The sequence below is a fragment of the Micropterus salmoides genome, unplaced genomic scaffold (assembly GCF_014851395.1).
Source record: "Micropterus salmoides isolate LMB-PRFRI ecotype aquatic unplaced genomic scaffold, ASM1485139v1 Ms_hic_scaffold_3, whole genome shotgun sequence".
Lineage (NCBI taxonomy): Eukaryota > Metazoa > Chordata > Actinopteri > Centrarchiformes > Centrarchidae > Micropterus > Micropterus salmoides.
This window is the reverse complement of record NW_024042261.1, coordinates 28,357,224-28,380,322: the sequence shown is the minus strand read 5'-3', so window position 1 is coordinate 28,380,322 and position 23,099 is coordinate 28,357,224. Positions and strand designations below refer to the sequence as shown.

General features: G+C 40.8%; 1 protein-coding gene across 4 annotated transcripts; it reads right to left on the bottom strand.

The window, feature by feature from the left end:
* Positions 1–340: 340 nt before the first annotated feature.
* Positions 341–15,973, bottom strand: hic1 (hypermethylated in cancer 1). Of its 4 annotated transcripts, none has more exons than XM_038692480.1 (2): positions 15,745–15,973; positions 341–9,334 (listed from the first exon to the last, which is right to left on the bottom strand). In XM_038692480.1, exons 1-2 carry the CDS (start codon positions 15,802–15,804, stop codon positions 7,097–7,099), a joined length of 2,298 nt encoding a protein of 765 aa, XP_038548408.1. In that variant the 5' UTR covers positions 15,805–15,973; the 3' UTR covers positions 341–7,096. The 4 variants fall into 4 exon arrangements, with proteins under 4 accessions (XP_038548408.1, XP_038548411.1, XP_038548409.1 ...); XM_038692483.1 differs by having other exon boundaries at positions 341–9,318; positions 15,745–15,969; XM_038692481.1 differs by lacking the exon at positions 15,745–15,973 and adding an exon at positions 13,961–14,171 and having other exon boundaries at positions 341–9,318.
* Positions 15,974–23,099: the final 7,126 nt, after the last annotated feature.

Sequence of the window (23,099 nt, the reverse complement as noted above, 5' to 3'; positions counted from 1 at the left end):
TCTCCATATGGGAGAATATAGACTTGAAGTCGAATGTATTAGGCTATAGGAAAATGAACAGAGGTTGCTCATTTTTGCGGTCATCGTTGCTGTGAAATGGTCTTGATCATGGTCTTTTGTCTCATATTTTTCTTTTAATGTGAAACTCATATCATGCGCAATAAATGTGTGAAAAACAAAAATGAAATGGGGTAAATCTAGTGTAATTAAATTCAAGAAAATATCAATTTAATCATATCTAAATGTTCTTATAATGGAAATGTATATTTATGTATTATTATGTATAATTATTTGTATTCAAATTATACACAAAATAAAATAAATGAAAACATCTGACACATTTCCTTGTAAATTCACTTTATTGCCAAGTTGATTTTGAGTATAGTAACAAACAAAAAAAACATGACATTTTTCACATTGGCTTTTAAAAAAAATAAAAGCCTTATCAACATGATTTTATCAAAACACCATAATTAAATGAAATTATTATAAAAACCCACAATTGAAATTTACACAAAAATTAACTATAAAACATTTTGACATGCAATAAATACATTCATTTCACTAAAGCAAAGTAAGATCAATATTGACAATGAAATGCAGAAAAATACTGTTTGGTTTAATGTATTGCTTTTAATTGATTTTATGGTATAAAACCACAAAACGAAACACTGGACAATGATGTTTCATGGACATCTGCTTCATGCCTGCTGAAATAAGATCATGTCTTCCACTGAAAAGTCTAATTTCCATGGTAAATTCATGATGTATGTAATCTGTGATGTATTTTTTTTTCCATCTATCCGCAGCAACTGTCTGCGTGGCAGTCTGTGTTAGTGCTGAACTTTCTTATCTGTGAACGGATACAACCACCTCGAAACATCCCAGTGATCTTCAGTAAATCATGATCCATCATTTCTACACATAACCTTTTTCCAACACCAGTATAGATGTTTTGTGTGTGTCTTTGTGTATGTGTGTGTGTGAGGACCCCCTGGGGCCCTGTAACATTTTGGTGTAGGTTTTAGTGTGTGTTGGGTAGAAGCCGTCAGTGGAATCACCTTTTCTTTAATAATGGCTTTTTTTACAAGAAGTGACACTCCAAACGGATCAGGGCAGCCTAATTAAATCTGACCTAATCTGGAGCAGCAGTCTGCCATCCAGCTGTGTGTGTCCGTGAGATATACAATCAAATCTTCTCCCCGACCAACTTTCACTCTTCCAAATTCCTGCTTTGCTTTCTCCTCTTTGTTTGTCTTTGAACTTAAACTCCTGGAGCAGAAGTTGTACACTGTAAACGAAAGGTTTCAAGCCAAAGTCCACTTAGTCTGACTTGTATGTGTTCAAGGTAGAGACAGAAACAGAGATTCAAGCCAAACAGATGGAGGAAGACATGGACAGCCAGAACCCCCTTCCCTATCCAACTACAAAGAGCCTACTGTGGGCCATGTGCTGATTGAGTGATAATTATTCGGCCTGGAAATAAGATGACATCTCTGAGGGCACGCTGACATTAACATGAACATTAAAAATCCTTGTCAATGACCTGCAGCAATCAACAATGAAAAAAAAATTAATTTCCTTCATTTATTAAATGGGAAATGAAAACTCCCAGAACGAGGGGGGGGGGGGGGGGGGGGTTGAACAGACACACAAAGAAACCAGCTTTTCTTTGTTATTTACTTAAAGTTATGACTATCAAGCACAAGCCATTTTTCTCTCTGATTCTGCTTCTTTTCTTCTCAGCTCTCAGCTTACTTGTTCTCTCCATCTCAGTGCATGACTTGGCTGGTGCAGCTGAGGCCCGGCTCAATTGTGCAATTTCATACATGTTTACTTTACTGGCATCTTTCTGAGCATATTTTCCCCTGAACATTTCCCCTCACATTATTCTGCATTTCCTCTACAACGATATGCTGTCTTTAATCTCCCTTTGTAAGCCATTTCTTGGCATGAGGATCAGAATACAATAACGATGTCAGACTTTTTTATTTGGCCCGTCATCTGCTGTATTTTAACACATGCCACAAAGTTCATTTTGGAAATTGATCAGGGCTTAAAGAAAAAGAAAGTAGCTCTTCACATAAACATTTAGACAACTGTCTTCTTCAGCATGAAAAACAGCTGGAAGTAAGTGGATCATGGGAGAGGAGGGAGGCACCGGGCGCTGTAGGTCAGCGGTTTGTGTTGAGTGTAAGAAGAGAGAAGGGACAGAGAGAGGTGAGGATGGAAGCTATGCTTTGAGGTAACAAGGGCGGTGAACAAGTGTGGCCAAGCTCTGCACTTGAGGGAGGAAGAGGAGGAAAGCGAAGGAAGCAAAGTGCCAGAGGAAAGGCAATTGTGGGACTTCTAGGGGATCATAAGAGTAATAAAAAATCACAATACAATGATTTTTCCAGAAAAGTGCAGTTTGGGGAAATAAATCTAAAGCAGCTGCTTGTAATAAAGACTCTTGAAAGTGTCAGATCTCTCCCTTGTACTTTACCCTGCTACACTGTGGGAAAGGCACTTATACATGTAGATGGACAGGTGCACTATGACAAATCAGAACACCTACACACTCACACACAAATAAGTTATTGCAGAATCATCAATGCTTGTTACACTGAAGGCACATTTGTAATTGGTTGACTTATGAGTCAGTTTTTGGTTTTAATACCATTATAAGGCTTGATTATTAGTAATATTTGGTTCTAGCTTACATTTAAACATGAGTCCTCATAAAAAGAAATATGTACACTGGACAATAGTGGCATGTCTGCACTGTGCTCTCATGATTAACCACATAGATAATGGCTTTCATAACCAGGCAAAGTCCAAGTTGGTCAGAAGCTTAGCTCGACAATTCAACCCGTGGAAACTACAAAGATTGTCGCTGAGTTTTGTTTTAAGCATCTGCGATGTCTGCTAAGTGCTTCAGTCCTTTTGGCACACATCGTGAAATACAATAAATGTCAAACAGCGGTATGATTGCAGATCAGAACTATTCAGCCTGTCAGAGTCACATAGGTGACCCTGGCCTGCTGCCGCTGGTAGAAAGCTTTAAGGCATACTGAGCATTTTTTTTACATAAAACCTAAACCCTTTTTTGGTCTACACAGGGTCACACATCTAGATCGTTTTTTATTTCGATGTTGTTAGTGTTATAAAAGTTACGGGCCTGGGATGATTGCCATAACAACATTAGAAAGGAATGAAATGGCCCTAAAAAATTTTTATTAAATTAAAAGATTAACCCCCATCTCATAGTTGGTGGTTTGTCTTACTGCACTCATTTATATTTGTATTTATCAATTTTCATTATATAAATTAATGTAACTAATAAAGTTTTAAATGTCTAATTTTATTACTTTCAAAACATCTTCATCTTAACTACTCTGGTGGCAATGAGAGGTTTTCTGGGTTGGTGTGACATATAAATAACATAACGCATATGACATAAAACCCCATGGGGTGAGTGGCTACATCAGTAAATTGAAACAAGACTCTTGTAAAACTGAATCAACCACAGAGCAAAAGAAATACTGATGTTTTTTTTTTAATTATGATTTACATTACAGTTTCTAGGCCCTTCATATTGATCAGCACTGCTCCACAAATGTTTAAAAATTTACTTAATATAGAGAAAATATTGTAATGAATTCCTGTGACCAAAAGGATGGCAAAAAAATTACTGCGCAGCCCTTCACAAGTCCACAATGTCGTATCACCATGATACGGAGCAGAGGCTTATTCCCAAAGAGCAAAAAGGGGAAGGAAAAGAGAAGATACAGTCTACTTGTTTTCTGAATGGAGAGTTTTAGAAGTACGAACAGGCTTTCATACTAAGACAATGGCTCGAGTCCACCCTGCTGCGTTCTCCGTGCACCTCTCCCTCCCCATTCTCCGTCTCTCTATCTGCCTCTGAGCAGAAACACACTGCACATCCTGCTCAATGCAACACACCAGCCAAAAGTTCACTTCCTGCTCCTCAGCTCTTCTCCTTCACACCAGCCCTATTCCCAGGACATGCATTAACACTCCTTCATACGCTCAAATAGCATAGGGACATACAAACAGACAAGCAAACGCTTTCCCTGTCTATAGATACACAACCCTCCCCCTCTGTCTGTCATACATTGATGCAATTAAGCAAATTTCAAAAAGTGCACATCCTACAGAACTGTGTAAGCATTATCTTGCTCTTCCCTCCTGCACAGATTTGGAGTGACAGTGGAAAGACTTTGTGTTATTTTAATGGTGGAAGGCAGGGGAAAAGAGGAGACAGATTTTCATTTAAACTAGTGAATGAGAGGGAGCGAGGGGACTGAAATTCCCACGACTGACATCCGCCTGTTCTTACATTTTTAACACGTATGCACATTTGTTCTTACTGTTAATATTTGTTTCATTTAAGCTGTGCTTTCTTTTTTGTTACAGTGCTAAATAAAAGAATCCCAAAACTTGAAGCATCATCCAAAACAAGCTGGCTTCCTGGGTGTTTGTGTGCATGTATGGCCTCAGTCTGACTTTCGTTGAAAGTTCACCAACCTCTGGAGAAAAGGGTCAAACAATATAAGGCTAGATTTCATACTTGCCCAGCAAAGCCACTGCTCTTCTGTTTAGGGAAGTATAACACATCATGTCTTGTGGAGACATTTCAAAACACTACACTAATCATCTAGACTTTACTGTATGTGTGGTTGAAACCAGAGCTCAATGCCATCATGCTCACTAAAGTGTGGTTCAGAAATTCACAAACAGCCAGTTAAGATACTACCAATATGACTTTGCCTTATAATAATGGAATTGGTCAGAACGACACGAGCCTCTTTGAGGACAACACAATAGAAAATGTATACCGCATAGTAACAATAAAAACAAAAAAATGTTAATATCACATATTATCTCTCCACCATAAAACTGTAACAAGAAATGTATAAGCACAGAAATAACCACAGGTTTAACACAGGACAGCTGCCCTGTTAATAAGAACATTTACATAAGTGTGTGTGTGTGTGTGTGTGTGTTGACATTTTTACTCGAAGGTTTAGTAAAGCTTAGCGTCCCCATGCTGGGTTCAGTCCTGAGGTAAGCACCAGTTTCACGTGCGCTGCTTTCAGTTAAAATCAAAATAAAGAAAAGTAAGTGACAGAAGACAACATTTTTGATATGATCATATGCTACAGAGAAGAAACCCTTAAATTATTGTTACATTTAAAAAAAACAATCCCAAAAGTCAGGTACATTGTCTATGTATTTTAAGCCTTTAAGATTCACTCCGTCTATCACAGTGTATGTATGGCTTTAGTCTTCACATTCACCCACTGAGGTTGACATTGGCGCTATAGTGGTCAGACATTTCTAATCTGAATCAAGGACAAGTAAAAGTGGAAAAAGAAAAAAAAGAAAAGGCCAGCATATTCTTTGGAATAAACATTGAAAGACAAAAATGTGCCATCTACCCGCAACCTTTAAGTGTTCTTTTGTTTTCACGCCGGTAGGAAACTGCTGGTCAGCCAACACAGAAATATGCCATTCTTTGTTTCTATGTTTGATATCAGCGGGGAAGGGAGGCGAGACCAGGAGACATTTGCTAGGCTCGTACATGATGTTAATAAGTGGATCAGAGGGGTAAGATGGCAGGCATGAAATGGGACATCATGCTGGCGAGCAGTGCGAATTGTCCAGGAGAAAGTGAGATTTCACAGGGATTACTGAGGCACAGCAGCTGGAGTGTGCTGTTCACCCGCTGGCTTCCAGGGAAGACCCACAAACCCCTTCTTATGTTCATATCAGAGACAGATTAGCAGCTCCCTATGTGTGTGTGGAGGGAGGGTCATATTTGTGTGTGGAGCGTTTTTAAGGCAAAGGGCTAAATACAGCACTCACTTAGTACTGTCAACAGTAGCAGGGCTCCCAGACAACAGACTACAGGGGAGGGAGGTGAAATGAGAGGTCGGACAGTGGGGCGGTAACACGGCATCTGACTACTGCCACAACATGATTAATCATCACAATCTGAATGGAGCAACCTCTCTTGACAATAAATGACAGATTTCTGTGTCATTAATTCTGGCCTGGTGCCTGCCTCTCTGCTCGGCTGCACTCACAATTGTAAAATATTACAGAATGTCACCATGAGATGAAGCTACACTCATCATGAACAGGGATTAGTGTGTCATCAGTTGGGTATGTGCAATCATGTCCCAGTTATGAGATCACAGGGCTGTGCTTACTGCATCTCAGCAACAACTGAAAGCTTAAGGATGTTTGTCAAAATGCAAAGGAAGTTTTAGCTCGAGAAGGGTTACACGCTAACTTTAAGGCTGATTAAGCTACCATTACTGTCACATAGTATGAGCCTTTATCCGCACAATTATGTGGGAGAGTGGGTTACTTGAAGAAATGTGAAGAAAATAAAGCAGAGGAGACTTTACCAAAATGTTGAAGCAATTGCTCTTATGGTTCAGTCATTTCCTTGCGACCTGGGAAGCAGGAGCATGATTTGGAAGCTGGAGAGTGAGATACATAAATTGTCCAGTACCCCAAAAACAGAAAAAAAAGAAAAAATATATCCATCTTCCCATTACTTTAAAGTCCAAAAGAGTTGGCTTATTCATTTGGTAAAAGTTCCGCTCAGGTCTGGACCGAAACCCTGAATCTTGTCCTTATGTGCTTTTTCATGTTTTGTACACAAGTTTTTGTACACAGGTTTAGGGTCAGATAGCAATGTGTCCTTGCAACAGTTTCTCTTTGGATTTCACCATAATACAAAAATAAATAAAACAATTTCATTTTGGTTTTCAATTTGTCACTTTGGCTCAATGGCTGTAATTTTTTTAACTGTTCATTTGCATACACTGCACATAAATACTGTACTTTAAGTGAGTGTCTCTTGGTCACAGAATAGCAAAGAGGTCCTTTATGAAGGACTTTAAGACACATTAGATGTATAGAAAGGCACATTTTGGTGCGCATAAGTAGACCAATTCCTTTTGGCCTGAGTCCGAGGTGCAGAGGAGATACTGAGTTGAGGTGAATGGCTTTTGAATACTGCAAATTGTGTGTGCACACAGACCTATTGGTGATCGTTATTTATACAGGTCATGTGGTCTTAGCTGGGTGAGTAGCGGTCAATGGTGCGGGCTTCAGAGAGGGCCTGTGGGGGAGGAGGGAGGGGTTGGCCCAGGACATCCATCTTGTCGTGAGTGAGGCCCAGGTGCTCCGAGGCCAGTTTGGACAGTGGGTAAAGGCTTTCAATGGCCTTTGCATCAGCTACCAGTTGCTGTTGGGCTTGGATGAGAAGCTCATTGGCCTTCTCTTGCTTCAGCCCCAGATGCTCTGCTGCATATTTACTGAGAGGATAAATGCCCTCGGCAAAGTCCAGCTTCAGTTTCCCATCTGTGGTCAGGCCCCCTGCAGTCCCTCCACTGCTGTGCATCTTCATGTGGCTGATGAGGTTGCGCTGCTGAGCAAACTTTCCCCCGCACACCTGACATTCGTAGGGCTTCTCCCCTGAGTGGATGCGCATGTGCTCCGTGAGGCGATACTGCCGGGTGAAACGCATGCCACAGGAGTCGCAGGCAAAAGGTTTAAGGCCCAGGTGGCTTCGCATGTGGCGTGTCATGGTGCCACGCTGGGTGAACTTCTTGCCACAGATGCTGCAGGGGTAAGGCCGGGTCAGCCAATGTGTTTTCTCATGCTGGCGCAAAGTGGCTGGATCTTTGTAGGACTTCTCGCAGGATGAACAGCGGTAGGGCCGCATCATCTCCCCGATGCCCCCTGAACCCAACCCCTGGCTAGACTTGGTCTCCAGATGGGACAGACTGTTCAAACTGTTGCTGCTGTTCAGGCTCCCATAACCATTTGTATTACTGCTCATGTTTTTGGTGCTGCTATTATTGCTGTTTCCCATCTCTCCACCAGAGTTGCCATACAGCTCTTCTTCCGTGTGTGTCTCCACATGTGCATTGAGCTGCTCTGAGCTCGGGAAGCCTTTGTCACATGGAATGCAGACATACAGATTGTCCCCGAAGCTCTCTGGCTCATACGGCATGTGGAACCTCCCCATCGGCCCCGGAGGTGACGGGCGGCCTTCACTACTGCCTGTCTCCTCTGTGCCTGACCCGCTCTTGTCATCTGCTCCTTCACTCTCCTCCCCGGCCTTGTGGTGGTTATGATGCTGGTCTCCATTTTCACCCCCTTCCTCTTCATCATCATCCTCATCTTCATCTTCAGCTGTGAATGGCTCATGTTTCACCCAGCGGTAGATGTTGCCCATTTCTCTGCCTCCCTCTCCACCTTCCGTGGGGGTGTCAGGGCTGGGGGGGCATGGGTAGCGATCTGTGCTCTGGGAGCCCGAGCGATGCATGTGAGGGAGGTGTGGGCCAAGAGACTGGTTGAGATGAGGGAAAGGTGGAGGAGTAAGGGAGCTTCCCTGGTCGGTCAGCTCCATTTTTTCTAAGGGGAAGGGCCTTCCATTCGCCCCCTGCATGGGACTGGTGCGAGCGCTCAGATTCCCATCTCGCTCCTCATCATTGTGATTGTTTGCCAGAAGGGAGTTAGAGGGTGTGTGCTGAGACTGGGAGTTGGGGCTTTTCTTGGAGAGATCAAGGCCGTAGTTGGGGGAGCAGTTCCTCTCAGTGTGGGCTGTGCGCCCAAGCTGGGCAGGCAGAGCTGACTGCAAGGATGGGAACACCTGAGAGCCCTGGGTGGAGGTGGGAGCATACAGCTCCCCAGCATGAAGGGCTAGCCGATGGGGAACTAGCTCCTCTAGTGGTGGTGCCCTGGTTGCATGGCTATTCAAAATTCCTCCTGGAGGGCAGGACTGAATGACAGGAGTAGAAACCCTATACCTGCCACCACTCCCTAGACCCATACTATTGGGCCCCATCTTTGGGTAGGGCAGAAATGCAGGACCTGGGCGGGGAGGGTACTTGCCATTTCTTTTCAACTTCTTTTTGCACAAAGCCACTAAGTCAAGCAGCTGAAGGTAGCTGGCTGCTGCCAAGACAGCGCCTAGATTGGGTTCGGTGGGAGAAGTGGGGTCTCCCTCATTAAGGCGGCCTGTGTAGATGTAGTCCAGAATGACCCTGAAGACCCCTGGACTCACCATCTCGTGGTCGAGGTTGATGAGATTGTCATGGACCACCAAAGATTTCAAGTAGAGGCTGCTGGCAGCCAGAATGTTCTTGTGAGCTCTGAAGAGGGCGTTCTGCACCACAATGATAACATCACACAGGAAGCCCTTGGTTCGCTGGCTGTTGAGCTGCAGGAGGAGATCCCTAGCATGACTTGGAACTTCCATGGCATCCAGCATCGTCTTCAGTCCGCCACCTGAAACAACAGATATCTGTAAAACGTCATGTGGCAATCAGCATTTTGATACACAAAAACACAATTCATGTGTAATATTCTGAATCACAAGAATGGTTACTGATGTAGTTTATAAAAATAATCTATGATCATTTAGGACTTACACATCAGTCTATATTAAAATATATTGGAGAGTTTTGAGTTCCAAAATTTTCATTGCCAACATAAAAGAAAAACGTCTCAAATAAATATAAGTAATATGGAAACAAAAATAGCCTTTGCAAATGGATACATTTATTAGTATTATTATAGATTAATTAATAACAGATTGGCTTTTGAACCCCAACACATTACTGATATTTAATTGATTCCATGTTTACTTACTGATTTGTAGTTCATGTCTTAAATATTTACATTTAAATCATAGATTCCACTCAATGGAACATGTCGAGTGTAGAACTTATGTGTGGGATGTGCAAATGAAGGCCACTCAGTGAAAGTGAACTTTTGCTAAAGGTGAGCAGTTGCAATGGTTTTGTCATTATCAGAAATTCAAGTCTATGCATTCACTTCCTCTGCAGCGAGCAAAAACAGAGAAACAGCAAAATTCAGAGATCCGCAGATATACATTTGGTAACTGCTGGCTTCCTGATAAAGTATTCCAGAAGTGTTGTGCAGAGTTTTAAACAAAGCAAGGGATGTTTCACAAGTATGATGAACAGCAGGTATAAACCTGTGGGGGAAGGACACATCCAAAAAAAGATAGGTCTTTCGGCTCCCCTTGCCCAGTCATATAAGGAACACTGAGTGTACGGCATGTAAATCAGCATTACATGGTTCAATACCTTTCGCTGAAATGAGCTCCAGGGATCTAACGCGCACGCACACACACACACACATATGCACATACACACACACATTCATACACACTGAAATATCAACACTAATTGTTCCATAAAGCCTAAAATAAACTATATCAGCTGCATGCATGAAACACCATGTATTGTTCAACCAGTGGCATCTGAGGATAGTTTACGTATGAGATTAAATGTCTCAAACTGTCCCTAAGGGCTTAGTCTCACTGATGGGAAACAAGCAACTAAATAAACATCATGTCATCTGTCTGATCATGTTCTTCCTGACACCAGCTCATTCACTTCTTGTTTATTTCATTCAGTGTACACGCTCAGCACAAGAATAGGGAAGTATGAATCTAAATTTTTTTAACTTTGACGAATGAGTTACTAAGGAATTCTGGGGAATCCTGAATCATGTGTCTTTTTTCTTCTCTTATAATGCACCGCTGCTACCAACTTATTCAGGGTCACTGCAGAGGAAAATGTTAGCGCTGTATTTTTGTGAACGCATGTTCAGCATCAGGCCTTTAACATCAGAAGGAAATGTCATCACTGAACAACAGGGTCAGAATAAGTATAACATCCTAGCTAGTGACCATGCGGAGAACAGTCATCAATATGAAGGAAAATATATCTTTTAAATACAATCATTTTCATAAAACATATTCATTTTCTCTTTATTTTAAAATGTGCTGTCCCCATAGCACCTTTACATATACGTATGACTTGCATGCTATTTATTACTTATTATCTGGTCATAAATATATTTTTTTAAAGAGACTATTAATATGGAGGCGGGTAGGAAGGTTTAGGTGGATTTATGCTCTGTCATGTCCCCAGTTGTCATCTAAAGTGTTTCCATTTCTGGTTTTTGTCTGTCTTTGATTACTCAACGGTCCTATTTTACTATAAATTTCAACCTTGGTCAGATCAAACATGTTTAGAAATGAGTGTGATATGAGGAATAGGCCAAGTACTTTCCACAACTCGCTGAACTTTTGCAGAGTCTCCATTGCATTAAGGGGTGTTCAGTTTACTGTTACTGGTTAATGTGCGGATCGTGGTGACACGTTGTGTACACACACACACACACACACACACACACACACACACACACAGACAATCAGTGTACATTTTAGTCTGTATGCGGTCTACAGAGCTGTGATATGCAACACTGTTCAATTGCTTCAGAAAGCATGGCAGAAAATTGTGCCTTCTTTATGTCCTGATTCATGAATACAGATTTTACAGCGTGTATAAGATACTGAAATCAATATTTAATGTATACTTGCTTTTGTGACAAGAAAACAAATTTCATGCACGAAGCAACCTTTTAGTGCACCTGCAACGCGCTGTGCGTACAACAAATTACTTTTGGTAATGCCTTGTGGGTTCCCCTTCAACAAGGATTTATTTTCTCTTGCTGAGATCAGAATGAGTCTTTTGAGAAGCTATAGTGCAGCTTGCCTCTTAAAATATCTGAGCTCACTGTTTGATGGAGCCTAGTGACAAAAAGTGAAACACCACAGTAAACCATGTTTTATAAAACTCTTGATCTGGAGGGCATGTGTGAGCTCACTGCATCCTGTTAGGAAGCCATCGATGATTGCAAAGATATTTAGTCAGAGAACCCATCTTAAAGCAAGCGTGCTACATATAATGTTCCTGTAAACACATTCAAAGCCTGCGCTACAGTTTGTTGTGTTAAACAGACTAAATTAAATCATTTTTACAGTGCAGTCACCTGGGAGAGGGTTACGCAAGTCCCTCTGGGATGCATGGATGTTATCGTCTGATAGCCTTCTTTTTAACGACCCGTCAAGATGATTAGGAAACTTAGATGATGGTGATGTAGTTAATGGTGATGGCATTCAGTTATTTGCATTAGATTAATATTCATTGTCAATGTGTTTTGTCTGTTTTGTCACTTTTGTGGGTTGGGGGTGAAGCGGGAGACTAAACTTCCTACCTCTAGCCTACATGCAGCCTCAGTCACATATACACTCCAAACATCTGCTTAAAACATTGTGTTGACATTTTATTTTCTTTCATTTCAATTTGCTGCCTGTGCTCATGTCGCCATGTTTATTTTAGAACCCATTTGACTATGTTCATATTTAGTCCATGTTCAATTTATGAGTCAACACTGCAGTTCAAGGTGAGTGCAAACTTGCACAAATATATTTTACTGTAGTTTTACATTACTTTAATCTAAATAATGAAAATTTTTTCTTTAGACTCACAAGAGGTAAATACAGGCTGGTGAAGCTATTCCTGCATTAAATAACACCCCGACTTCCACAAGTAAGATAGAAAAACTGCATCCTAAGGCACAGATCTAGCACTTAAAGGTGAATAAGCTGAGTTTTAGTCAAGTCAGGAAACACCATGGTGAGTTAGAGTCAATTTCATGTTTGACAGCTTTAATCGCGAATATAAAATTTATCACACATTTATGAAATAGGCTACAGTCGGAGGTATGAGAGTAACACAGCTTCTTAATCTCGATGGGAACCGAATTAACAGAGTTTATTTAAACAGGAGATCACGTAGGCTATCATATCAATATGGTATTGCAGGTTTAATAATTATCACTTGGCCTATATAATTATAAGCATTTACTGGGTACGTTTTCAATTTCTGGATTGCAATAATTTAATATAGGCCTAGTGCATGTTTTACAGAAGATTATTTTAATTTATTTCTAATTTCTTCTAAGAATTTATGATCGTTAGACTATACATGTATTTGAAAATTAAATAGCATTTACTGCATGTACGTTTTATTTTTTCTGTGCCACGGTTCATCAAGGGGCTAGATTTCAACTTCAGGGCTCGTTTTAATGTCATTGCCTAATAAGCAATCTGAGTAGGCTGCGCGTTTTCCAAGCAAGAGCATTAAGTTGTGTGCTGATGCCGAGAGGACCCGCGTCTCTACTCTGCTCTTCACATAGGCTATTGTACAGTAAACCGAAACACGAGTGAATCCATCTCTCTGAGCTGCAGCATTTAAACCTTCACTTTATCTCTGCCCTAAATCACCTCCTGAACCAGTTTCCAGCTCAAGGTGTATCAGACAGCTGTTTCTTCTTCAGAGCTGTCAACAAGACTGAGAAGCATCTCTTTCATACATGTACATAAAATCTCGGCTTTTCTAAAGGGAACCAGAAATGTATGCACTAAAAATCTTTAGTGTTTCTGAGTTTACACACAGTGGCAGGCCTATTTTATAATGCCCAAAAGGAACATTAATATTTCGCTGTTCTTTTAATTTTATCACAGGGTTATGAAGAAGCTGAAGTTTCCTTTTAACAGAGGTCGTTGTTCCCTTTAACTTTTACGTTAAAACTTTTTTTTTTTTCATTATTAAACTCAAAGAAAAAGATAATGCTAAAAACTCATATTTTGTAGAGTGGAACAGACTCAAGTAACATTTAAGATCATTTTGCAGACCATTATATGTAGGCTAATCTAAATTCTCCGTTACACCAGACTGATCCTGAAGACTTTTACAAATTAACTCACTAGTCTCTGTGTAATTAATTAGGCCTATTTGAAAACAAATATATGTTTTCAACCGACTGGAATTAAATGCGGAAAAAATCACAAGCGCAACCTTTCTTCCCGATATCAAAATTATACTGAAATAAAAACGAGGAAAATATGTTCCACTAATATGTCAGCGATTGACTAAAAACACATTTTCTTCCTGACAGCATACGCTGTAGAGTTTAATGGATAAAAACCTAAATGTCATTCTTCCTCTGTTCTTGTTTGGGTGCCTGTATGCGGCATATCAGCTCTTACCTGCATGCCCGATGTCTTCTGCCATCCGATCTAAGTCTCCCTTAATGATCATCTCAGCAGTCTCTAGGAGTCATATCTGACGTTTCAGCTTTGAACTGCCAGCCTCCAAAAAACCATGCCAGTTTTCCGAGCGCGTCTGCCAGCTCTTTTTTTACGATTATTAATTGATATGAATTTCTTGTCGCTCCTTAAGTCCGTCCTCCCACCCACTTTCCTCCCTCTCCCTCTTTTCTCAGTGTCTCTCTGCCCCTCCTTCTCATCCCCTCCTATCAAAAAAAAATAAAAAAATACGTGCTCAGACCAGCATCAGTTTCCTCCTATTTTTTTCTAGTAATTTCCTTAGCTATTTTTGAGTCGGGGCAATAACGCGCACCGGGATGATAATGGAGCCTCTATGCGCCTTAAGTGTTTTAGCGCCCCGTGTGATGTCAGTCTATAATAAAACTAAAAGGTAACATCGAGGGCAGGAACTTCAAGTGACCCCGACTTGAACTTCTCAACGCATCGTCTTAAAGAGACAGGCAGCTATTGTATACACCCATATGCTGCATATTTATGATCAGACACGCCACTTAAACTTTGGAGAGGCGTTTAATGATGGAAAGAACTGATTAGACCAAGAGTTGTTCAAGCTTTCCATGTCAAGGACCTTCAAGGAATCAGGACCCCCCCCCCCCCCACCACCACCACACACACACACACACACACACACACACATCACCACCACCACCACCATAGGCCTAACTAATTTTATTTTGGCCCTGAGGTCAAAATTGCTTTTCTTGTTGAGTTCAGGAAATCTATTCCTAATTGCTGTATTCTGCAACTGTAGCCTACACTTTTTAATTGAAAAATCCAATAAACATGTAAATAAGGCAGTCTTTCACCTTCCCTGCAGACCTCAAAATTGGAGTCTTAATATGACCACTGGCTTCACTTAAGGTGGAAACGGAGAATTGGCAAACCATTCAACACTTTAAAACACCTCTCTCCCTCTCTCTCTCTCTTGCTCGCTCGCTCGCTCTCTCTCTCAGGTAAAAAACTTGCTGTGTGTGGCTTCAAAAAATCTTCATCTGTCACCTGCCCTTGGAGACTTAAGTGGACAGCATTACTGACTGTAGATGTTCAGATAAATGTCCCATAATAACTGCCAACACAAGGACATTAGGGCCTATTTTAAAAATAAATAATGTAAAACTTGTCACGTCCATAGGCCTACCTACAATGGATTGATTGATTCAAAATATTATTATGATAGGTAATATTGTATGTGTGTAACTTTAGACACCTTTTGTCTTTAAATAAAATACATCCATGGTCTTCAGGAAACCTATGCACTCATCCTATTCACCTGAACAAGACCATTGCTATCGTGATAAGTGGCATCAAAATAAAATATGAAAACATTTTACTTTTTGTGCTTTTATAAATGGCACGTTTGTGTCTTTCTATACGCCAAATCATATGCTAAAAATCCTCTTAACAAGACGTTCAGTGTGTTGGGTCATGCAATTATTCATAGCCTATGAAGATTAAAAATGGAAAAATATAGCCGAAGTTACTGTATATCAGATAGGCTAAGCTTTAGGCCGGACTTGCCCATGTGATCCAGATGCTCACGCTTTGTACTGAACATCAGGAACATCGGTTCATAACGAAAAGACCCATTAAAACCTGATAAACGCATTATTGTAGTCCACTAAAAGCTGCCCATTATGACTCAGTGGGTGATAACACGTCTGCATGGATGCTCACCGTGCCTCCCTGTCGTATCACAATCTTACCTCGGACTCATGTCTGGTGTTCTGGCCGTATGTCCGCTCTCCTTTTCGGCATTCCCTCATTAGGACCTCTGCGTTTCCTCCGAGTCCAGCTCTCTATCTCTCTCAAAGACGTCTCACTGCGTATTTTTAGAGCCCTCTCTCTCCCGGTTTCGCCCTTCTTTCACCCTCTTCCATACACCGGATTTCTCACGTGTTAACAAGACTATCTGACACTTCAGACTGTTTGGGGTCCGGTCGGACCAACTCTGCCGGCGAAGACTTTACGCGCACAGCGACACCCAATGGTGCACTCCGCGGCAGCGGGTCCCACTAACCCTAACCCATCATCAAGGAGGGCATGATGTGCAGTGCAACTGGAAAGCTATGACTTCTAATTTGTGAGCACCGTTTGAAAAACACAACTTTTTTACAAATGATAGATAAGTAGCCTAAAGTGAGTTTAGGTGAGTTAGCCTTTAGTGATGAACATCCTTTATATTCACAATATAAATGTCCAGTGTGGGAATGACTACTAAGATGTTTAAGCCTACGTAAGTAAAGGTAGCTGCACACTATAAAAATAAAAGTAAATTTCCTGCATTTTAAAAGTACAAAAGTAATGAAATATACTTTTAAATACTAAAGGTAGCCTTTTACTTTTAGTATTTTTTCCCCTGCCAGTGTTATAATATCATTTGGTCATTATTATTAGCTCATTAACAGTTAGCTCCTACTTTGATGTTGCAGTTAGTCAGTGTGGGCTACTTTTAACAACTTAATATACTGCATGATAGTTTATTCTATAACACTGCATCACATTTTAAAGACTGATTATATGTTTTGTTTTGTTTTTATTGCCATCAGATGCTAAGTGCAAGCTTTCCCTCAGAAATGTAGTGTAAGTAATTAGCATAACATGCTCAAATATTTTGATCAAGTGCAGCAGGCTACTTGAGTAAATGTAGGCTACTTAGTTAGAGTACTTTTAACCACTGAAAAAGTCTAACAATGTTGTAGCCTGATTAAAGGGACTGTCTGTAAATCAATTGCACTCCAACCTGTCATGCAAAAGAAAATAATGTTCTTTGATGTATGCCAGTTTTTTGTTGTTGTTTTTGGTTATAACCATCACATTTATATGAAGAAATTTAGAAAACATCTCCAGAAAAATGGTGAGTCTGTGTATTGCTGCTAATTGACTTAGTGACTCTGAAAAAAATCATTTTGATTGTTTTTGTACACTGTAATTAGCAGAAGTCATTAGTTTTCTATAAACATTAATTTACTAAGGCATATTCAATCCACTGTTATGTCAGGCAGGCCTGTCTGTTATTATTCCTTCAAGTCTTTCCATGGCTATCCTGAGGTGTTTGAAAGACAGCAGATTGAAATTGATGAAAGTAATTATTTTACCATCACTGAGGTCGTTAACAGACGGCCAATGTGATCCAGTGAAACACTTTCAAGGCTGAGGCCTATTTATGTTTGTTCTGATCACAGCAGCAGCTGACAATCTAATAAAGCATGCAGGGTCTCTTCCTCTTTAAATTGTCCGAGTCCAGGGTGCTGGTGTTTCATTGAAGTGCTCTGAGCCACCTCAGGAGCCTGTTGGAGTGGAGAAAGGTATTGTCTCTCACTTCCATGTTCCCTTGATGAACTGCTGATAACCTCACAGACAGAGGTAGGCAGACCTGTGCAGGAGAATGGATCTGTTGTGTCAAGGATGTGACCGCGTGTTTCGATTCATGGTCCAAAATAGTTTTTTCCACCTAGGGAAACACATAGTGATGTCATACATTGCTCTTCAGGTTGTGTCTTTTACACAGCTTGCTTTGTTTTTTGTTTTAATTTACACACCTTATAAAAATTTTTACTACAGCTGGTGGTGTTATTTAACCTCTACAGTCCCAAGCATAAAACTTCATTTTTGTGCTACTTGTATGTACTGTATGTGATTATTAGCTCTATCTTTTTGGCTTTAACTATTGATGTATTGAACTTTTTTTTAACTATTTGTAAATGAAGAAAAAGTTGATGTGAAAAATTGCATTCACAATATCTGATGTATTACACAGATGCAGACTTTAGGTTTGCCTAGAATACATTTTATTAGGAATATAATGATAATAGCTCATTACAGTACAATAATCCAGTTAATCAGTGAAATAGGTGAGGTTTCTGGCAGTGACTCTGTGCAGAGTTGCATAACCAATAAACAACACAGTGCAATTACATACCTTTACTTAAAGTAACTTTTTCACAGGTGTTACCCAAGTCAAACTATTTCACAAGCCGTTTTGACTTCATAGGGTTCAAGGGTCAAAGCCTAGACTGTGAATGGTTTACTAAAGCAATAAAGTAATTGTGTTAAAAGCAAAGAAAATGGTTTTGATATGTCAACAGAGGCATGTGTGACAGATGAAAAGAGTATTTAAAAAAGTATGATGTTGTTAATTTCAGTTTCTTTGTGTGTCTCAGCTATTGCCCACACAGACATCATCTTACTAATCAACAAGGCCTGCGCTGGACATTAAACTTTCAGCCTGTCAAAACACAATTGAACATACCGTAAACTGGAGTGAAGCAGAAATGCTGAACTTTTAATGAACTAAAAGGCCTCCAAATTGCTGGTTGTAAGCAATGATTCGATTAAAGTTGTGAGAGCTGAGCCTCGAACACAGCCCAGAGAGCCCATCCCAAACACTATACAAGTCTACTTCCCCAAAGACCAACATTCAGTGAGGAACCAGAGCTGGAGATAAGGCAGGCTGGACAGCCAAATCCCTAACAGTCAGCTGTCACCCTCTAAATCACACACCTTTCCCACCATTTCCCCCAAGTTCAAGCAAGCTTTGTGAGTTGGCTATGGAAACACACTGAGGAGGTGAATATTCTGAATGACTGTAGCCAACCTTTTCAGACATCTGTGAGCAGATATGTTGCAGGGTTACCATGTCTGTAAGGCCCAAAACCACCTCGTTCAAATTTGAGTTTTGAGTGATGAATATTGTAATCGCCTTATTATTGTTCCATTCCTGTCTGCCAGCACAGTGATAGAGCAAGACTGGACAATAGACAGGACAGTCTAAAAGCAATCTTACCACCTTGAAACAGACCATCTGAGTGTAATGTCCCACACTTTTCTCAACCACTCACACGAGGCATTTTGCTCCCTCTTCTTTCTTTCATTCTCATCAATCATCCCTCTCTCCTTTCTTTCTGTCCAGTGGACATGGCCACACATATCTCCAGATGCTTGTTGTGACCGCCCCACCATACCAGACACACCCCCCTCCAGCTCCAGATTCCCCTCACCACCAAAAATTGAACAGTAGGCTCAACATTTACACACAGACCTCTCTTAATTCATTGTAATGAGCAGTTTTGCGACAGCTTTAGAGCATAGGCGTGCTAGGCATGTCATTTAAATGAGCAGAGCTGTTGTATGCGTTTGGTCGCTATTCTAGTTTGCCCATCTGCTTGTGATGGACGACTATCGTGCCATGATTAGAGCCAGATCACAAATATTTTATTTTTTTCCACAAAGGGAAACATGTATGAATGCAAAATAGTTTCTGGTTTGGGGAATGCTCATGCCATACCATGTTTTATTCCCCAAATAATTTTGGTTATCTTGCATTCATCTGGGTGGTGATGAGGTTGTTTGTTGTTGTATTTGCAGTCCACGAACAAGCCATGTGAATTTGCAAGAGAAATATAGCTTACAATAAATAAAAACATACAAAAACTAATACAACCATTTTTACAGAATAAAACAAAATACAATCATCTTATTTGTTTTACATTTGAAATATTAATATATAATTGGAAATACAGGTTTTCACTTTCTTGCCAAGATCAATACCAGTATAATGTCTGTGTGGTAAATATGAAGCTACAGCCAGCAGGCAATTAGCTTAGGTTAACATTAACACTGGAAACAGGAGGAAACCGCTAGCCTGACTCTGCCCAATGTTTAAAATATCTGCCTACCAGCACCTCTTAAGCTTGCTAATTAGTACATTTTAGGACAGAGCCAGGCAAGCTATGTCTCCCTGCCTCCAGTCTAAGATAAGATAATCTACTGCTGGTTCCAGCTTTATATTTAGCTTACAGAAAGGAGACCGATCTTCTGGTACCGATCTTCTCATCTAACTCTAGACAAGAAAGCAAATAAGTGTATTTTCCAAAATGTTGAACTATTCATTTAAACCAACAACGGGTTGAATGTATTAATATACAACCCCGATGAAGGCAATTGTTTAAACCAATTGGTCATTACAACTCTTTATATTGAAGTTGTCCAGCTTGTTTATTTTTCATTATAATGAATGCAAGGTAATATTATGACTGAGAATGAAACAAAAAGTTTGAATTTTCATAACCGAGGGATAAGAATGGGTTCTTCTTACTTATTATATAAATCAAAGACTATAAGAAGCTGTATAAATGATTTTACAAGGTCCACTTAGTGGCTTTTCTGGAGCTTTGATTGTTCCACAGAATCTTCCACAGCTGAGTTTGCCCAGTTGTCATGGAATCCATTTTTCTTAGCACATAGTAATAAGTAAATTAAGAATTAATCGAGCTCAGGTGATAAGACCAAAAACTCCACATCAGCTACTAAATGGGCCTGGTGTTGAGACTGTTTTATGAATTGCTGTTTCCAAGGTCAAGAATGAACATTTAATCTTGACTATAAGAAGCTGTAAACACAAAACTGAAAGATTTTCTGGACTGGATTGAACTGGAGTTGTGTTTCTGGCCACCTGATGAATGCAAGTCCTGTAATCACTCTCCTTTTTGTTGTGGTTTGGTTTCCATTATCTTCTAAAGGAAAATATATCACTCTTTAGCACCTAAATGCTCTAAAATCTTCACAAGCTAGTCGGCAGCTTTGTCCAGCTGCTATTTGGTGCTGAGCAGGTAGTGTACAGTTGGTTTGTAGAGCTTCTTCGTTGAAAACAGCAGCTGTTTCCAAAAAACAATGCTGATGAGAGCAGTTAGACTGAACCAAAACAGTAAAGTAGTGGGCAGAAAAACCAAAACAATGAGCTGAAAGATACTAAAACGCTTAGTAAAGTCAGTTTATTACTACCACGAGCCCTTTCACATACAAGTTGCTATGTTAGCTTTTGGCAACTGATCTCAGCACTAATACCTGCAATAACATGGAATGAGACAACAAAATAACTTATAAAACATTTCATTTATATTGAATCAGAGAAGATCAAGCAATGCACACGTCAACATTAACTTATTCTTGAACTCCAGTGTGGGAATATGATTAAATGTGTGTTATCTCTGATGATGTGTGTTTGTGTGTAGGCCAGTCAGATGGGCGTCTGTGCAGCACATGGTTGTCCGATGCATGGTCTCTGCTCCCTGGTCTCTCCTCATTAGCCTCACACAGTCCAGCCATTCCCCTCTCGCCCCCTCACTCCTCCCCCCTCCTCACCCTCTCTACCTTCCACTCACAGTGCACACAAGGGGAAGAGCGAATCTTTTGTTTTCTGTGTCCGACCTGCACCCCGTTCCAGCACTCCTCCTTTTCTCTCCTTCTCCTCTCCACTGACTAAATCTCTTTTCCGGCTTGATACTGCTGAAAACCATATGGTGTGTGACATCATCAGGGCAGGAAGCAGAGAGAGGGGAATGGTAGAGCAGGGGAGAGATTGCCTTGCCAGGTCTCTATGCAGTGATGTCAGCAGAAAAGCACTCTGGGAGGCCCGTTGGGGGGTGAGAGCAGAGCAGGTTGGAAATTTTATCTTTTTTTTTTCTTCAGATTTCACTCCCACCTGGATAATCAGGGGCCGAAGGAGAGCAAGTAGAGAAGCAGCGTATACCTTGAAGGGAACCTTGATGTGATTCGTTAACATGTCAGGTCAGGAACTGTTGGCCTAGTGTGCCTAGTTTGTGTGCAGGTGCTGTGCAACAACTTTCTCCAGAAATTAAGAATGTCAATCAGAGGGATTGTATATTGTTCCTGTGATGCAAAAAAGTTCTGCAGATTATCTAACTACCTCTTCCTTTTAGTCGCTGGCAGTTCCAATCTGCTCACCAGGCTTTATGTCTGTCAACCTCCCTCCCACCCCCTTTTGTTCTCTGGGTGAACTCTCCAGCTTTGTTGTGAGATCCTGGTCTCCATACCATCACTATCGACCCATCCAGCTCTCTATCAGCACACACAGAGACACACATAAACACTCAGTTAGCCACTCACAGTCAGCATCTTGCTCTGTCACACACAAACACACATGCACTAAAATACCCTTCCCCTCTGATTAATGGCAGAGCTGGGGAGAGTGCCAGGCAAGGCGGGAAGGCATTGGAGGAGAGGAGAAGAGCAAGGAGAGGAGAGGGGAAGGAGAGGCTGCTGCAGCTGTGGTTTTGGAGTCGGTCTCTGCACCCCCTTGCTGCCCCCTCTCTCCATCTCCTCTCTGGCTCCTCCAGGGACACACGCCTTGGCCAGGCCCCAGGAACCAGGGAGTCAGGACCAGGCTAAGAGGGAGAAAAGGGGGAACAAGAGAGGGAAGGAAGGATATCACAATGAAAGAGAAAAACAGAGCTGACCTAATACAAAAGTATTGTCAGGCAGCACCTACATAAACAGGAGAGCGCATGACATGTCCCTCAACGGGTTTTACAAGCAAAAAGGTACAAAGCATCATATTTCCAAAAAACGTATGTTAGTTTGAATACTAGTTCTGTCATATGATTTTATGTTGCTACAAAATTAATGCTCAGTTTTGTAAAAAAACAAACAAAAAAAAACATTTATTTGAATACTGCATGTAGTCAAATGCACCTTTAATGAGTACACGCCAATATGTGCCCCCTATAGGGCAGGAAAGTCATAACAACAGAAGTTTAGAAAGACTGCTAAAAACTGCTACAATCTTAACACTCATGCCACCAGCAGGCAGTGAGTTTTTCAACTGCAGTTTTTTTTCTTTTGTGTGTGTGTTTGTTATTTTACATTTAACAGTATAGCATATTACTTTAAACACTATATTATTATAATATTATATCTAGTCCTGTCTTGAGTCTTGAGCAGTAATCTTGAGAACTCAACATTTGTAACACTCATCACCAGATGGTGGCACAAGTGTCAAAACTGCAGAAGCTACAGTCTAGAGTAGATCATCTAAAGATGCTGGCCAGTGTCATTGGTACCTTTTTCTAAATGTCAAAAATGTGGTTATAAGCAGAAGGTTGGCTAATCTAATCCCTTTGTGCGTGAGGGTGTGACCAACACTCTCACCTCTGTCAACAATCAAACACTCACTGCCCTCTGAGCAGTTTATTGTAATTGCTGGAGTGAACTGTTCATCCTCCAATATCAAAACACTGCAGTTGCACGGGGCATCAATTGG